The sequence below is a fragment of the Artemia franciscana genome, chromosome 18, assembly GCF_032884065.1.
Source record: "Artemia franciscana chromosome 18, ASM3288406v1, whole genome shotgun sequence".
Taxonomy (NCBI): Eukaryota; Metazoa; Arthropoda; class Branchiopoda; order Anostraca; family Artemiidae; genus Artemia; species Artemia franciscana.
Window position 1 is genome coordinate 30,913,783 of NC_088880.1, and position 16,886 is coordinate 30,930,668.

The 16,886-nt window shown below is 34.0% G+C and overlaps 1 protein-coding gene across 1 annotated transcript in view; it reads left to right on the top strand.

Annotated features, from left to right (window-relative positions):
- Nucleotides 1-16,886, top strand: part of LOC136038864 (uncharacterized) — a 204,878-nt gene that overhangs the window by 123,403 nt on the left and 64,589 nt on the right. Inside the window, exons 24-25 of the mRNA XM_065722318.1 lie at nucleotides 12,528-12,745; nucleotides 16,325-16,589. Of these exons, the coding sequence (XP_065578390.1) occupies nucleotides 12,528-12,745; nucleotides 16,325-16,589 (483 nt within the window). The remainder of the gene's footprint in view (nucleotides 1-12,527; nucleotides 12,746-16,324; nucleotides 16,590-16,886) is intronic.

The following is a 16,886-nucleotide window of genomic DNA, read 5'->3' on the forward strand; positions in this document are numbered from 1 at the left end:
TGACTGCATCAAAGTACTGGTCCTAGAAGATCGGGAGTGGGTGAACTCGAACGTAAATTAAAATTTTTAGTGCCCTTTTTAAGTGACCAAAAAGATTGGAGGGGAAAATGGGCCCCCTCCCACGCCCATGTTTTCTCCAAAATAAACTGATCAAAATTTTGCGATAGCCATTTTGGTCCAAATGGTCGAAAGATTAAATAATTATGTCTTTAGGTGTAAAATGACCCCCTACAGTCCATGAGTAAAGGCCTGAAAGTAATGAAATTCGTTTTTGTATAGTATTTGTCATTGTAAGGTATTCAGACATTTTTTGGGGGGATGGGGGTTTGCTTGCGGTGGATTTCTATAGGGAGTATCTTCCTTGGGGAGGGAAATTTCTGGGGGCTAATTTGATTTAATTGTTTTACATTCTCTTTGCCAAATTGTTCACGTGGAGATGTTCCGGGAGAATTATCCAGAGACTTTTTTCCGCGTGTTTTGATTTCCGAGAAACAATTTCCACGGAAGCGGCATTTCTGTAGTGATCGAGAAACTGATTAGAGATTCAATTCAAATGAAAGAATGCTTAGGAAAAATTTTCAGGCTGAATCGTCCGCAAGAAATTTTACTGGCAGAGGGGATTCTCAGCGAGGATGGAACTGTCTGAAGAGGATTTGACAGGGGGGTATACTTTACGTTGGATGAAATTTCCACGGATGAGTTTTCTTTGAGGGGTGGGGTATATTTAATAGAGGGTGTGCCAGATTTACCGGGATTATTTGAAAAACGAACAGCCCCTGTCATACACGGAATAATTTCTGTTCGTTTAAGTTTTAATGTCGCTCCTTAATTTCAGTAAAAAAAAAAAATTATTTAATTTTCTTGTAAGGATCATTTTGAAATATGAATAAGAAATAAAGATGCTGCTTCTTACTACAATGAATGCTTCCATTCTAATGAAAACTAGACTGGAAGCAGTTACAGAATAAATACGTTTTTTTTATCTTTGATTCTCTTAACTTCATCGAGAAATAACACATGCTGAAATTAGATGCTATTTTATTATGAGCTTACCACTTCAGATTCACTTAAACTGTTGGGGAATATTATTTAAAGGCATATATGCATGTGAGGTTTTAAACTTCTCCCCCAACCAAATAATATGAATTTTTCCAGTTTTTGCAACATTTTAATATTATTTTATTTTTATCTACTTTTTGTATCCCACATCCCACCGGTCATTCCTACATGGATATTTGGATTGATCTGCTTACAAAATTGGAAATTTTTATGAAATATTAAATATAGCTTAGTAATTAAAAGAAAAAAACTTTTCGACTTGCCAAACTGGAACATAATTAAAATTCTTGTTTTTTTTTTAATTTGCACAAGTTTTTTTAGTTTGCGTAAGAAAACCTGAAAATCAATAAATCTGGAATATGCCATATTTGATGTTAGATGTTAATACTCGTGACTTCTAAAGTACCAAAGACATAAGAATCAAGAAAAATTTCCCCTTAGACCCATTCTAGGTCTATTTATATATGAAAACAGCGATTTTCTAAGATTTTTCGTTTGGCTGTTTCTTAACTCTGAAGTTTCTAGGGCAGGGTCACTTTTCGTCAGTGTTGTGATTAAGAGTGCCGCCAGTATTTTTTCAGGGGGACGGGGAGGCTATAAAAAAAAAATTAGAAAACGAACCAAAGTTTCTTTTTATGCTTATATATTTTATGTTTTTAGAAGTTGGGTGAAGGAGGGAGGGGGCAGACCCCTCTTACATATAGCGTGGACTGTGATGGCGAATCATGAAAATAAAAGCAAAATTAATTAGTTAAATTTGGCAGATTTTTTGTTTGTAAAAACTCAAAAATTAACAAACTACTGTTCCCTAAAGAGATCCACACCGTCAAAGGAAAGCTTAATTTTCTTGAACAGTCGATTCCCTATGTGTTTATCTTCTTTTTGCTGATTTGGTATCATTGCTTTTTAATTTTAATTTGACGCCCCTTGCTACAAGAACTTGAGGCCCTTTCTACTCTACTGCAAGAAACTTGCTTTGCAAGTTTCCCCTTAACGACCAATTTTCAGGTTTCATAACGATCAGATTTTTTATTTTCACTGCTCTTCGTACAAAGGCCATATCTAGGGAGGGGGGTTAAATCCTCCCCTCATAACTTTTCCTCATTCGTATAAAACATAAAAAAAGAATATAAACAAAATGTAGATGCATTTTTCTAAGTTTTTCTGCACCCCCATCCCCTCCTGAAAATACCCCTTCCCCAACAAAATATTGGCCACAGCCTTGCTTCGTACATTAAGTATTTTCCTTTCCTTTCAGCTTCCCTACTGAGGTTGCTATAGACAATAGCGCGACGTAATATAATCCTTTAAACTTTAATTTGTATTTTCTTGATTCATGTTTTTACTATTCCTCATTTACCTTCTTAAAAAACAGTGATTTCTGGACTTGGCTGGCTCATTCCCTGACCACCTATCATACTGCCTGAAATACTCTGCCTGAGTCAGCTAAGTCTTTCCGAGTCTTCCATGTTGCTTCCATGATGTGGTAGGAGTAACTCGTTGGTTGTAGGTTTGTTACTTAGAGTTTTTCCCTGAGTAGTCAAATTTTATTATCAAAATATATAATTATATTCTCTTTATTACCTATATTATATGATTATATTTATTATAAATGATTATTTATTATCAAATTATGTATCAAAATGTATTATCTTCTACTTCCTTGGCTTTTGCTTGTAATAGCTATTGTGCGTTTAACAAGACAGACACGAAGGCCCATGGCTTGGTCCAATTATCTTGATGCTGGTAAGCCGAGAGCAGTGAATTTGGGAGTAAAAAAAATCTTATAGGTTATTTTTATCTTTCAAATCTTTTTTGATTTTAGTTGTTTTAGACTTTTCCCCCTTTTTTATTATTTTGGTTGGATTTTTTTCCCTTTTTAACGCTGAGGACCCATTCTTGTTATACATGTCAAATATTCGTTCGCTTCTTCTTCTTCTGCTTTTCACATGCTACATACTCTTCCTATTCAAAATTCCACACTTAACCTTTTTTCTTGGGACTTCTTATTATTCCGTAAGACCTCATGCATATCCAAAGTTGTTAGAGCCGCAATTATGTTTATCTATCCTTTTGATCAATTACAAAAAAAAATTTATCTTCTTTTTTTCTAGATAATGAGCCACCACAATTTTTAAATTGCCCAACTGCACCAATTGTGGTTCAGCGTGGTAAAGACGGCGGTTTCCTCCCTGTGGACTTTATTGAGCCTCAAGCAGTTGATAACAGTGGCATGGTGGCAAGAATTGAAGTACGACCTGAAGATTTTACCTTACCAGTAACTTTATTCGAAGACAAAGAACTCGAGTACTTAGCTTATGATTTTGATGGGAATGTGGCAATTTGTCAAGTCAATATTACAGTAGAAGGTAATAATTTTTTCTAATTAAACTATTTTCTGGTACCTTGTGGTAGCCTACCTATGATGAAATACTTGCCATTTTCAATTTTGACAAGCCAATGTTACCCTATAACTCTTGCAGCAAAAAAAAAATAAATATTGCACTTTTACTGAATAGATCAGGGCACCGAAAATCAACTTTTGAGAAAAGGAAGACAAAGGCGGAAATTGATCTGTCTTGTTTATCGCATACCAAAAAAAAACAAAAAAAAACACTTGTCAGAAAGAGAAAAAGTAACTGGAGATGGTGATAGGAATTACGAAAGTGAGTTAGAATAAGCTGATCCTATAAACTTAAAGAGCAATCTTCTCGAATACATTTTTATTCATCAAACCAAAGAGTGTGGGTAACTTTTACTGACTGAAATTAGAGACTGGTGGTTGAAAGTCTTGGGCATAAGTAGGAGGAGTCTCACGAAATCATTTACAATGAGTTAGAATAAGCTGATGGTATAACATGAAATTGCAATCTTCTCAAATTCATTTTTATTCATCAAAGCAAAGAGTATGGGTAACTGGTACTGACTGAAATTAGAGACTGGAGGTTGAAAGTCTTAGGCATAAGTAGGAAAAGTCTCAGGAAATCATTTACAATGAGCTAGAATAAGTTGATCCTATAAACTTAAAGAGCAATCTTCTCAAATACATTTTTATTCATCAAAGCAAAGAGTATGGGTAACTTGTAATAATGGAAACTGGCGCTAGTGCCGAAGATATCAACGCCATATAGCGTTTGGAGACACGTGCCATTTTTCAGTATAGTAATAATAATAATTAGTGTAATTGATGAAATTAGGGTAGTAATAAGTGTCTGATCTCAATTCCTGACAGAAAGATGATTATAGAGATTGAAAAAATGCCAAGTGTCACGAAACGCTAGATGGCGCTAGTAGTTGTCGATACTAGTGTCAGTTTCCACTCTTATAATCTATCCATACTCTTTGCATCAAAGCACGATGGTGATAATCAAATTGAGATGACTTCTCCGTATTCGTAATGGGAGGAAATTAATACATAGTCTTAGTCTATCATTTTTAACAGACTGAAAAGAAACTTAATAAACTATTAATAAATGACTATATTGTTTTTCAATCAAAAGTTCCAATAATCATAAATAATTATGGTTTGTTTTTAAATTTGACTCAATACAGTCGTTTGACCTACATAAATTTTACAGTCAATCATTTCATGAAACAAAACACTTACCTGTGTCTTATAATGTCATTATAAAATAAAATATATTTTATTATAAAATATATTATATATAAAATATATATAAAATACATTATATCGAAACATCGACATTAAATTGACAGTATAAACAGTGTCTGTTTTCCTGCTTTTATGGACAGAGAGTGATAAATAAAATGCTCGGTTTTCGCGGAGGTGTAAAAATTGCACATGGTATCATTTAATTCAATTTGGTAACGCTTACTGGCAATATCATTAAATTTTGCTTTAGATTTTAGTATCTTATTGACACTTTTCCATTTATTCAGGAAGTTTCGTTTCACTAGGGACAGAATCAATTAATTTAATAAAGTGGTTTCCTCCTACCTACTGTATGATTGTCTGATCGTTGAGTTTTCTTTTAATTTAACAGCACTTTGCTTAATGAACGAGATGAAGAAGAGAGAAAATTGGTACTCCTACTAGCAATAATTTCGCCAAAGGTGTCAAAAACTTTCGAGCCGTCCATGTACTTTTAATCGCCTTAAACAAGTTTTTTCAAGTTCACAAATAATTTATTAATTGTTTAATTGCCTTAAACAATTAATTTCCTTGATCTATATATATAAAATTAAGCTATTCATTTACTTTTTTATTTAATACAGTACAATATTCATCTTTCGAATTAGTTATGTTTAAAAAATTGGATGAATTTTAGTGTCCCTGAATCTTGAATAAAGTTTTCACATTGTGATGACTGTCGGTTCTTGAATTGTTTCCCTTTGTCAAATCGTGACATTTATTTTCTAACATGGTCGACCAAGACAAATCAATCGCTACTACTGTCGGCGCAGACGATACGAACCCTTCTAATGTCCAGATGGATCGATATCGAATGCACCAGAGTCTGTCCTGTCGACAGGGATCATCAGTTCGACGAAGCTCTAGTGCCTAAATCAAACGGTTGGTTAAGAAAGCCCCTTCTGACAAATCCTTGCCTTGAGGCTAGAAGGAACTTCATTTTTTCAAACTTAAAAAAACCAAAATCCCTCCCCCTTGCTACTCCACTTACTTAACAAATGAGACAAAGCCGATGCAAAATGAAAGTTTAGATGAGGTACGCATATGGGTGGGGTAATGATAATTATATATGAACGGATGAAAGCGTATTACAAGATACAAGCCATTAATAAGTACTTCTATACCTTGAATCCCTCCGAAGTATTATTTTCCAAAATAATGAATTAGCGTTGGATTTAGAAGAAATACCATAGACCTATTAGCCATTAATAGGCCACAGACAACATGTACCTTGGTGAGCTCCTTACTTTTTTCCAAGAACATCTGGATATTGAAACTAAAGAGTTTAGAATTTGAAAATATGGAAGATTGACTGAATACTGTTCAATTTAATTTTTTCAGGAAATAAAAAATTACCAGTTTTATTGTTCGTTCTACTAATTTATTTGTTTTGTTTAAAGTACCAAGAACATCAAAATAATAGTAATTTTTTCCCTTTGGAACCATCTTAGGTCTATCCATGCCTAAAATATGTGATTTTTTAAGTTTTTCCTTTTGTTGTCTGAAAATTGTGAAGCACTTAGGACAGTTCTGCATTTTTGTCAGTGTTACTACGTTGAAACGTAAAAATAAATAGGCAGAATTAATTAGTTAAACCTGACAATGCTTTTCGTCGGTAAAAATTTAATTAGTTCTGTGATTGGTTCTTTGTCGGTAGCTAAAGACGTATATGCCTTCAAAAGAAAGCTGCATCTTAAGCTGTTTAGTCCGTCTATTTTTTGCCTATTTTTTCACTTCCGTTTCTTTTTCTGAAGTTTGACACCCGCTACTACGAAAAACTGCCTAACTGCATATTTAGATAGATTTATTCACACAAAAGCCCAATTGGGCCATGGTGACGTACACAAAACAAGCAAAAAAATACAGCAACAAAACATAAGCTGAAAAGACACTAAAACTGATTATTTAAGAAAATCATCACGATACCTCATAGCTACTTGGACTACATTTCCAATATTATTTATATTTAAGTAACATTTTAAAATTTCCAAAATCCAATGTCTCCCCCCGACCTCCCTACCAAATATTTCCAAGCGTAACTCCCTCAATTCCCTACTATCCCTCATCCATCTCTCCACATATAGGGCAACTTTAAGTACCATCCCTCAATCTATTTCTCCCTACACATTTCCTATGTTCTCCAAGAGGCATAAATTCCCCTTAAATACATTACCCATTTCAGATATTCCGAAGCCAATCCCATTTTTAGGTAACATATGGACGTTTTTCACCAAAATGTAAAATTCCAATTTTTAGTTATTAATGCACTGCTTTAGTTTCTACATAACCGATTCCAAAAAGTCAAGTTTCATCGTCACTGTCCTTGGTTCTTTAGACCTAATTTTAATCTTATTTCCAGACAAAACGCCACCTCAGCTTAGCTGTCCACAAAGCTTTATAATCGAACTAGTTGACGAACAGGAAGATTATAAAGTGAATTTTACCGAACTTCGGCAAAAAGTTCTCACCTCTGATGCTTCTGGAGATGTTTCAGTTACATTTGCTCCTGAGGCTGTATTTATTCCAGTTGGCTCGTTCCAGAATGTTACTGTTGAAGCCCGTGATCCATCTGGCAATAGAGCTGTCTGCCATTTTCAGGTAATTTTTGCAGCTTCTACTCACGTCCTAGAATTCACGGAAATTAGAAAGAACCCTGCAATTTTTTTAGACGTATTGAAGTTAGCCGTTGTTTTCAAATTTGTTGGTTTCGGCAATAATTGCCGTAAATATCGTATTTGGCTGGCCGGTACTCAATCGGGCAAAAAAGTCATCGTCTGTCGTTTTAAAGTAATTCTTGAAGTTTTAATCATATTAAGAATTGTTTTATTGAATCGTTGTATTCATGAAAAGTAAGAAGGCCTATACAAGTTATGTTAGTATTGAAATTTATTGATTTTTCAAATTTGTTAACTTCAGCTAATAATAAATAATCTTTATTCTTTCCCTTTATCACAATGCAATAACATGGGTATCGTCAAACGAAAAAAAAAGAAAATAGAAAATCGCAAAAAGACGCAACATAAAGAACACACATGATGAGCTATCACTTCGATTTGAGGATATTGTCGTTGTAGTGCTTCACGTAGTATGGAACGAAGGAGTTTAAAAATCTTGTCGTAGAGTGTGTAGTCGGGCATTCTAACAGTTCTTTTCCCTCTTTAAAAGTTGCCACCCTCGTCTTGTGTGCGTGAGCCACTGAAGTAAACTGAGGCAGGATATCTCGGTGCGTTGGGGACTTCCGGATGTCAGCTCCAAACTTCATCAGCGTTTCGTGCCTCCTTTCATCCAGGGTTGGGAGCCTGAAATGGTAATTGTGCTAATGCTACGACAATTACCATATTTGCCAGTTTTGAAATTCTTTTCAAGGGCTATTTATCGTTTTACTTACATTTCCCTCGTCATAATATTCAGTACACAATAAAACATGAAACTGGAGTGAATCCTTTTTGAAGCGTGACGAACTTGGTAAATAGAAAATTGGATAATTTGGTAAAGAGAAATGAGTAATAATTTTGGCAAATATTCGAAATTTGACAATTTGGCTTATGAAGAAAAGACTGTATATCGAAAAAAAATATGCTGGGGGAAAAATGGCTGTAATTTTTAGGTATCAATCCTTATTTTTGAGACTATCTTCGCTATTTCCTAAAGTTAAGAACCCACTGAAGATAAGTTGCCCTCTTTTTCCAAATGTGACATAATTTTGCCATTATTACCAAATTTGCTATTCTCGGCAATAATTACCATGACTACCATATTATCCAATTTTGAAATTCCTAATTTCTGTCATCCAGCATTTTAACTACATTTCCCCTTTCAAAATGTTCTAATTATAAGTCGTAACACAATATTTGCTAAGAGTACAGAGCTTTGTAATATGATGCTGTGTAGTTTTTGAAATTATTCGGTAGAAAAATGAATAAATTGCTAACATTGTATAGGGGAATGTCAATAAGTAATGTGTAAGTGAAAACTATTTACAAATAGTAAGATAGGAAGCTAAAAATAAAAAAAAAATGAAAAAATTATTATACAATGCAGTATCTCACAGATGGCACTTTCGTTGTATGGAAAATATGCTAATTCGGTAAATATAACGTTGCAGTAAAAATTGACGGTCAAAACCGTATATAAGAAATTAGACACAGGACCTGAGTGATTTCTCTTTAAAGGAATCCCTTCGCAATCCAGTTTCTCATAGGAAAAGGGTGGTAATCTCGATAAATAGAAAATTGGTTAATTTCGTAAATAGAAAAAGCGGTAATTTTGACCAGAAACTGGTAATTTGACTTATTAAAAAAAAAACTTTAAAAAAAGTAAGAAAATTATTGGATGGTAGAAAAGGGGTTTGTAATTTTTTTTTTTTTTTGTTAATCCTTAGTTTGGAAATATCCTCGTGATTTTCTAAAGTTAAGAGTTAATCAAGGATAAGTTAAGCTCGTTTAACAAATGTGACCAAATTCAAAAGAAAGTCAAAAATACTGGACATTAAATTATTGAAGTCATTTATTCATATAATTGAAATAATAGACAATTTAAACATGGAAAGTTATATATATATATATATATATATATATATATATATATATATATATATATATATATATATATATATATATATATATATATATATATATATTTACTTGATTACTACAATGTGCCGACTGGGAATACTAATTTGTTTAATTTTCAGGTATCTGTGCAGCCAGTACAGTGTGTCGACTGGGAATTAGAGCCTCCTAAGCATGGCGCCATTAATTGCTTAGAAAAACCCAGTGGACCTGGCTTAGAATGTTTAGCAACTTGCAATCCTGGCTATCGTTTTATAGATGGCATTGATGTAAAGAGTTTCATCTGTGAACCTAACGGGCCCTGGTCTCCGAGTCACAACGTCCCTGATTGCATCTCAGAGGGTAAGTTATTCAGTTCATAATTCAGAAGACTCAAGTAAAAGAAAGAAGTTTTCGGTATTAACATTCTTTTAGAGGGTTGAACTATTTCGAGGGTAATTATTTGTCCAATAACTAGGTCATACTGAATCCTGTTATAGACGCAAAACTATTTGGTATGAGATCGAAGAGAAAATCCATTTCTGCACAATTCATCGTGTATATTTGTAACTGTGTCTAGTTGAATTAAAGTTTTCGTTTAACTTCTAAATAATGGCGTACTTGAGCAAAATCATCAGTAATTATAACGCTACTTCAGATCAAATCATATGGCCGTACTAGGCGAGTGGTTAACGCGCTGGACTTGCAATCCTGTGTCCATTAGGGCAGAGGTTTGAATTCTACTGTCGCTGATTATTTGATTTGGGATTGGCGTCAGTGGTATGACTCATTAAGCTCAGTCAGAGTCCACCCAGCTCTAAATGGGTATCTAGAGAAATCTGGGGAAGGTAAACAGGATGGGTGTGTGAAAGCACAGGATGGCTAGAACCAAACCCCTTGTCTCGTGCCGCATTCTTTATTATGACAAGTCTCCGTGGGATCTAAGATTCTCACCCTCAGAGTAATTATATGCAGTGGAATGAGCAAGCTAAAAAACTGACTCGGATTATTCCAGAACAAGCTAATTCTAGCTCGTAGCACCAGTTCAAGCTACAAGGCATATCTAGAAGTGAAAGTAGGGAATAAAGCAAAAGAAGAGCATGAAAAACAAGGAAAAGAAGAGGAGATGCTTAAAAAGGAGGAAGGGAATAGGTTGCCTATGAAAAAGCTTGAACAGAATCTTCTGAATAAAAATAATGATAATCATGATATATGCAAAGATGGAGAGAAGCTAGTTTGGCTGGTTAACAGGAGGCTCCAGATAGCTATTAAGAATACGGAGTTTATTAAAATGGATATAGCCAAGTCTAAGCTCGAGTCTACCTAAAACTACTTAAAGAGGACCAAGAATTTGCCAAAGAAACTGAAGCTTTACAAAGGAACCTTAACAAGAGACTCTAAGGAACTCTAAAGGAACTGCAACCCTGCAGTTCCTGAACTCTAAAGGAACTCTAAGCTAGAGTCTACCTAAAACTACTTAAACAGGAGCAAAAATTTGCCAAAGAAACTGAATCTTTTTAAAGGAACCTTAACGAAAGAAAGTCCCAACTTATATATACTCTGTCAAAGAAATCAAAGAGTCAGTATCGGTAAACAAGTGGCAGAATAAAGAACCACTAAGATTACTAACATATATTTTTTTTTATTTTTCTTGATGTGGGTTTTTTCTATGTTTGCTCTTTTCGTAATTCCGCAAGTAAATGAAGGAAAAAATTCGGGGGCATTTATTAAATAATTTTATTATTAATTATTTAATAATTTTATAATTTTATAATTTAATTATTTAATAATTATTATATTATTAATTTATTAATTTTTTTTTTTTAATTTATTGGGCATTATGCTGAAAATGGCAGCTGACATGGCAGCTGACAATGGCAGCTACATTAAAGAAATGTAGATGGTACATACTCCAACAAAGAAAACTTTGTTGGAGCTCTCGATTCAGACCTCTTTGAAGCTAAGGTAAAAACTCTACGTCAATTTCTTCTGACGTCATTGATATTCCGTTTTCTTTAGCAGAAAGTCCCTTGTTGCGTTAGATTTCTATCTACCTATTCTTTTTTCTCAGATTCTTCAACCCTGATTTTTTTCAGTTTCTTTGGTGGTAGCCCTGAAAATAAAATGGACGAATGCAGGTACCACGCTGACAGTGAGGAAGGGTAGGGAGGCATAGGATTGAGACAAAATGGCATTTTTATGCTATAGTTTTCAACTTGTCAGGGGTTGGTTCGCTTTGATATGTCTCGGAGGGGATTTCTTCCCTTATCCCTCTTTATGAGGATGCATAAGTATATTATTTTGGAAAACAAAATATAGCTTGGCTAATGACCACTTGTTTGGCTGCATGATCTTCAAAATTTTTTTTTAGTCATTATATGTGTTCAAACAAATGTTTAAAAAAAAGATGAATAATCATATCTTTTAAATTTTCAAGTTTGATCTTTAATCTTTTTTTTTATATTTTTGGTTCATGTGGCAACAATCCAATTGTCAAGATGCTAGTTTGTCCACATCCTTAGAACAAACGGACTAAATAAGTAGAGAACACTCACGGCTTGTTTTCATTTTAATATGCCAGTCATCTCAGGTATGAACGCAACATTTTTTTTTCGGGAGGAGGAAACGCAATAAAAAAACTGATAATTTAAATAAAAATTTTTCAAAAAATCGCGAAGATTTAAGACTTTTGAGGGTGGGCGGGCCCCAAGGCCTCCCTCCACCCGTCCCTGGGTAAGATATGCTTACCTTTTCCCTGAGAATTAGCAAATTTTAAAATCGATCCCATTAACGCCTTTGGTTGGTGGTTGACGCAGGCACGGATGTAGGAGTTGCTTCCGAGGGGAGGGGGTATTTTGGGGAGGAGGGCACAACTTCAAAATAAATGAAAAGGTAATTATGTTATGAAAAAACTATATGAAATCAATGGAAATTTATTAAAAGCCTTGATATTCTAAAGGAATCCGGGGAGGGGTTGGAGCAAGGAGTTGTGGGAAGCAGAGACCTCTTTGTATAACTGCATGGATCAACAGGATAAATTGCCTTCTCGTGTTGTAGAAGTCCTTTTTTTTACAAGTATATTACTGTGCATTTGTGAAATTAAGACTAAGTCAAGGCCTTTGAAGCAAACGCTTAAATAAGATATAAAAGGGTGAAGTTGCTCAGCTTGGCTTCTGAAAGACTCCATTATATAGTAACCCGACAAAGTGTACTGTCCATAACTAAAATGATATTATCTTATAATGCTATACGTAACTACTTTCTAGATACTACAATGGCCAGCTATAGAGTTTTGGCAGATATTGTATACAAGGCTGCAGCTCCTATACCTCCTCCATGTTCTGAACAATACATCCTCAGATTTGAAGACCAGTTTCCTGCTTTAAACAAAATTCTCTCCGCTAGATGCTCTGCTATCAACGTTGATATGAACGTAACATTTGTAGACTCTTCAGCACAGCTAATAAGCGAAGATACATTCAAGGTAAATACCCAACCCCATACCAAAGGGTACGGAAATCGAATACTACATGACACTCATTTTTTTTTTATCGCAGTGGCTTCAATTGGATGGGCGGGATGACATTGCTTCCCAGGATTTTTTTCTACCCCCCACCTCTATTTTCCATAAATTAACGCCACTTTTGTCTCCCAGAAAATAGAGCTTATGGCATACAGTGCTGTCCTCTGCACTCTCTGTTTGCAGCAATCCAACTTTTTCTCTGTTTCTATTTTACTTTACACTGAGCCGAAAGTAAAATCCCATTTGCGTAAGAAGGGCACAATAAATATGTGTATGCTAATGTTTGTTTAAACCAGACTTAGTATGCAAAATAGATCAACCCATAGCAAACATTCAATGCAGTGACAGAGTTCAAAGCTTAATAATTTACAGAGTTCAAAGCCTACTTTCAGAAAATTTCACGCTGAACCACTGAAGTATTTTAATTAAAAGTCAAATTCAAATAAATTCAATTCAGTCTAAGCTTGTTCTGAATTCATTCGGTTTTGCATGGTATGGTTGCACTATCAAGGTCAGTAGTAGTTAACTTTTTTTAGTCTATACCCCATAAATAGTACAAACACAATAAAATATTAAAAACACTGTGGAGTAGAAGTAAATCAAAAACAAAAGAAAAAGAAATGAACAACAAAGAAGAAGACACAAAATAAAAGAAATCAACGTCAATAAAAACAAACTAACATTTAGTAAAGCAGCGAAATTGAAACCCGGGCTCGCTAAACCGCTATTTTTCACCAAAGCACTTGCCAAATCTGGAAGTTTTGAAGGGGCGTCAACAAAATCAAACCCTAACACTAAAACCCAAAACAAACAGAAATCATCCTGTATCTGAGGAGATCTGCCAATCCCTTAAACCTCAACTCTTTACCCTAAACTTTTAACAGTTGCTTAACTGAAAGTCTTGCCCAGTGCTTAATTGAATAAAAAACGGCTAAAAAACATTCTATCATCTACTTAGCATTTATTATCACAATTATCGCTTATCCGATTAATCCTAATTCTTTCGGATGTAATTCACCATATATACCAACAAAGGCTTACAAGCCATGTCTTAACTGAAATGATTCGGATACTAAATCTTTGCTGCGAGTATGCCAAGTACTCTCCTATGTAAGCGCCAGCTACCACTTTAAACAGTATGAAATCAGCAAGACCGTGTTCAGGCAAGAGGGGGTAGTTTTTACAAGCTTTTTTTTTATCCCCCCTCTCGAACAAAAACCTGGATACAGCCTTGGAATTCAGTAATCTTGAATAATTTTGCTTCCTTGAAACTCACTAAGTTAAAGCAGTCCTGACCCGTTTCATTAGCAAAGAAACTATTTTTCATTTGACGTCTTATGAAAGTAATGGAAATGAGAGAAAAATATTTGCACAGCATAAAAAAAGGAGTCTTCAATTGACATAAAATTTTGTCATTAAAACACCAAACAAAAACGGGGCTTATCTCTTGATGAGATTCTTACGGTCGAAGCCTAAATGTAACAGTCTCAAACATCTTTGTGGGCTGGTTTGTACTCTGCTTATAGCCCTTAGGCTCTTTACTAGCTGATGGCCGAAACAACTCTAGGACTGTATGGCCAGTACTGGTAGTATATGGTGTAGATGGCTATTGCTCCATTCACAATATTGTCATATTAATACTGAGTAATGGCTAGCGCTAACTTGACCCAATCAGATTTTTCTGAGAATTATCTGATTGGCTGAAATATTCAATGAAAAATTCTCGTTGGCTCAAATCGGTGTTTGGTCAATCCTGGTATTGGCAAAATTTCATAGTGGAAACAGGATATACGAAAGCACTAGGTTATTTGATGCAACAAAACAAAAAACTAAGCCGAAAAAAATCTAAAAAAAAAAATAGATAAAACAGACAATATTGTTAAATGGACAGAACAGATTTATGAAGATGCAGGTAGCACAGGGTATTTGATGCAACAAAACAGAAAACAAAGCCGCAAGCCAAAAAACAGTCTTAAAAAACAAGCAAACAGACATACTTGTTAGACGGACAAAACAGATTCTTGTGAATTACCAATTTGGAATAAATTTTGACAAAGACATTTATTTTCCAAACTTAAAAATTCCAAATAATATTTTCATTTAATGATCTAGGTCATAGTTTTTTGTTTAATTCAATGCAAACATTTTTAAAAAAAGTGTTGAAAAAAAATTTTCAGTATTACAATACTGAAAAATAGCCTATATAGAAAAAAGAGAAAAAAATTAACAAACTGGCCACATTTAACATAGATGTCAATGCCAGCCAGCATCAATAAGCCAAAATTGTCCTTATGATAATTTATAACACTTCATCAATCATATCATAAATTTTGAACATGAACAGACAACAAAAAACTACCATTCAGTAATTTAAAGACTTTAGAAATTCTAGAGGCCCTGCTGAGTTAAATTTGCTTGCCTCTCGCTACATAAATTAGAATAAATAATCATATTTAACTTATAAATAGCCAAGATTGCTGAAAGGCAATCAATTTAGTTTATCATGGATGAATCACTTGCCAAACTACACAATGAAATTTTATTATAGGTTGTTTGTATTGTTGACATCAATCCAATGGTACAGCATCCATAACCCTACGATTTGTTTGGATTTACACTGGGCCTACTGTTTGACCTTACCGCACAATTTACAAGTGCTGTAATGTCTCCTCTTCTATTTTAATTTTAAGAATTTAAAATTTAAGAAGAGACAAAATTTAAGAGAGAAAAAATGGGTGTAATTAAAATGAAACGGTGGAACAAAAAAAAAAAAAAAAACTAATTTTAAATAGTAAAAAAAAAGTCCGAACACTTTAGACTCCACGTCCGGGAGCCTTTATCAACGGGAAAAAGGTAAAGCTAAATTAAATTAAAAACAACATATAAAAAAATACAAAACAAAAAACAACAAAACACTCACAAAAAACAAACAAATAAATGAAACTCACATCTTAATAGCCTCAAATACTGCAACCGCTGTAAATAGCCTGAATAAGGACACAGAAATGACTAAGATTGTCTTTATTACACCACATTGTCTCTGGTATAATTTCAATTTCGCAATAAGATCTAGCAAAAATGAAATATTATGTTTATTTGAAAGAATTTACACAAGCCTCAGGCCATCACCCATGATTATACAAGTTTAAAATTACTTAAACCATATAGGAAATCTAAGGTTATATAAGGCAACAGGTCGAAACTAAGCAACTTTTTCTATCTAACTAAGCCACACGCCAAAAAAAAGCATCAAAGAAAACAGGTAAAGCAAACATTTTTGTTAGACAGACAAAACAGATTCTTGTTAAATACCAAATTCAAAAAAAATTAACAAACAACATTTATTTCAAAATTTAAATAATTCTGAGAAATTTTCTTATTAAATGATTTATTAATTATGTCTTTGCCTAATTTCGCTCATTACACAAATCATGATAAGTAATTGTATTTAACATATTAGTAGCCGACAATGCTTGAACGCACATAATTTGATTTACTACGAATAAATTACTTGCCATAACCAACAAAATTTTATTTTAGGCTGTTTATACTATTGACATCAATCCAGTGGTACAGCAACCACAGCTCTACGATCTATGTGGGTCGACATTGGGTCTGGTGTTTGACCTTAATGTACCATCTACAAGTGCTGTAATCTCTCCGCTTCTATCGATGGATTTGAGCGGAACAGGTGCTGCCCTCTGTCCTCCTCTAAAGAGCACCCAATCATCAATTTCAAGAGGCTTTGTTTGTGGCCCTGGACAGGTTTTGAACATGCCTGCTCCTGGTGCTGTTCCAAGTTGTCGTAAGTTATTCTTTCAATAATATTAATAAGTTAAATTTTTCTGAAGGTTAAATTTTTAAAACACGATTACCTTAAAGAAAAGATAGTCAAAGAGCTAGAAAAATACCAACCTATTTGAAACCATATCTCTGTTGTCAACTTTAATAGCATGGAAACAGAATTCAGAAGAAGATTGTATAAAATTCAATGATACGCTATACAAGGTCATTGTATGAAGAACTTCGATGACCTTGATAAAAGAATTGATAATCTTGATACGCTTTTCAAGGTCATCAATAGAAGGTTTAGAGCAGTGGC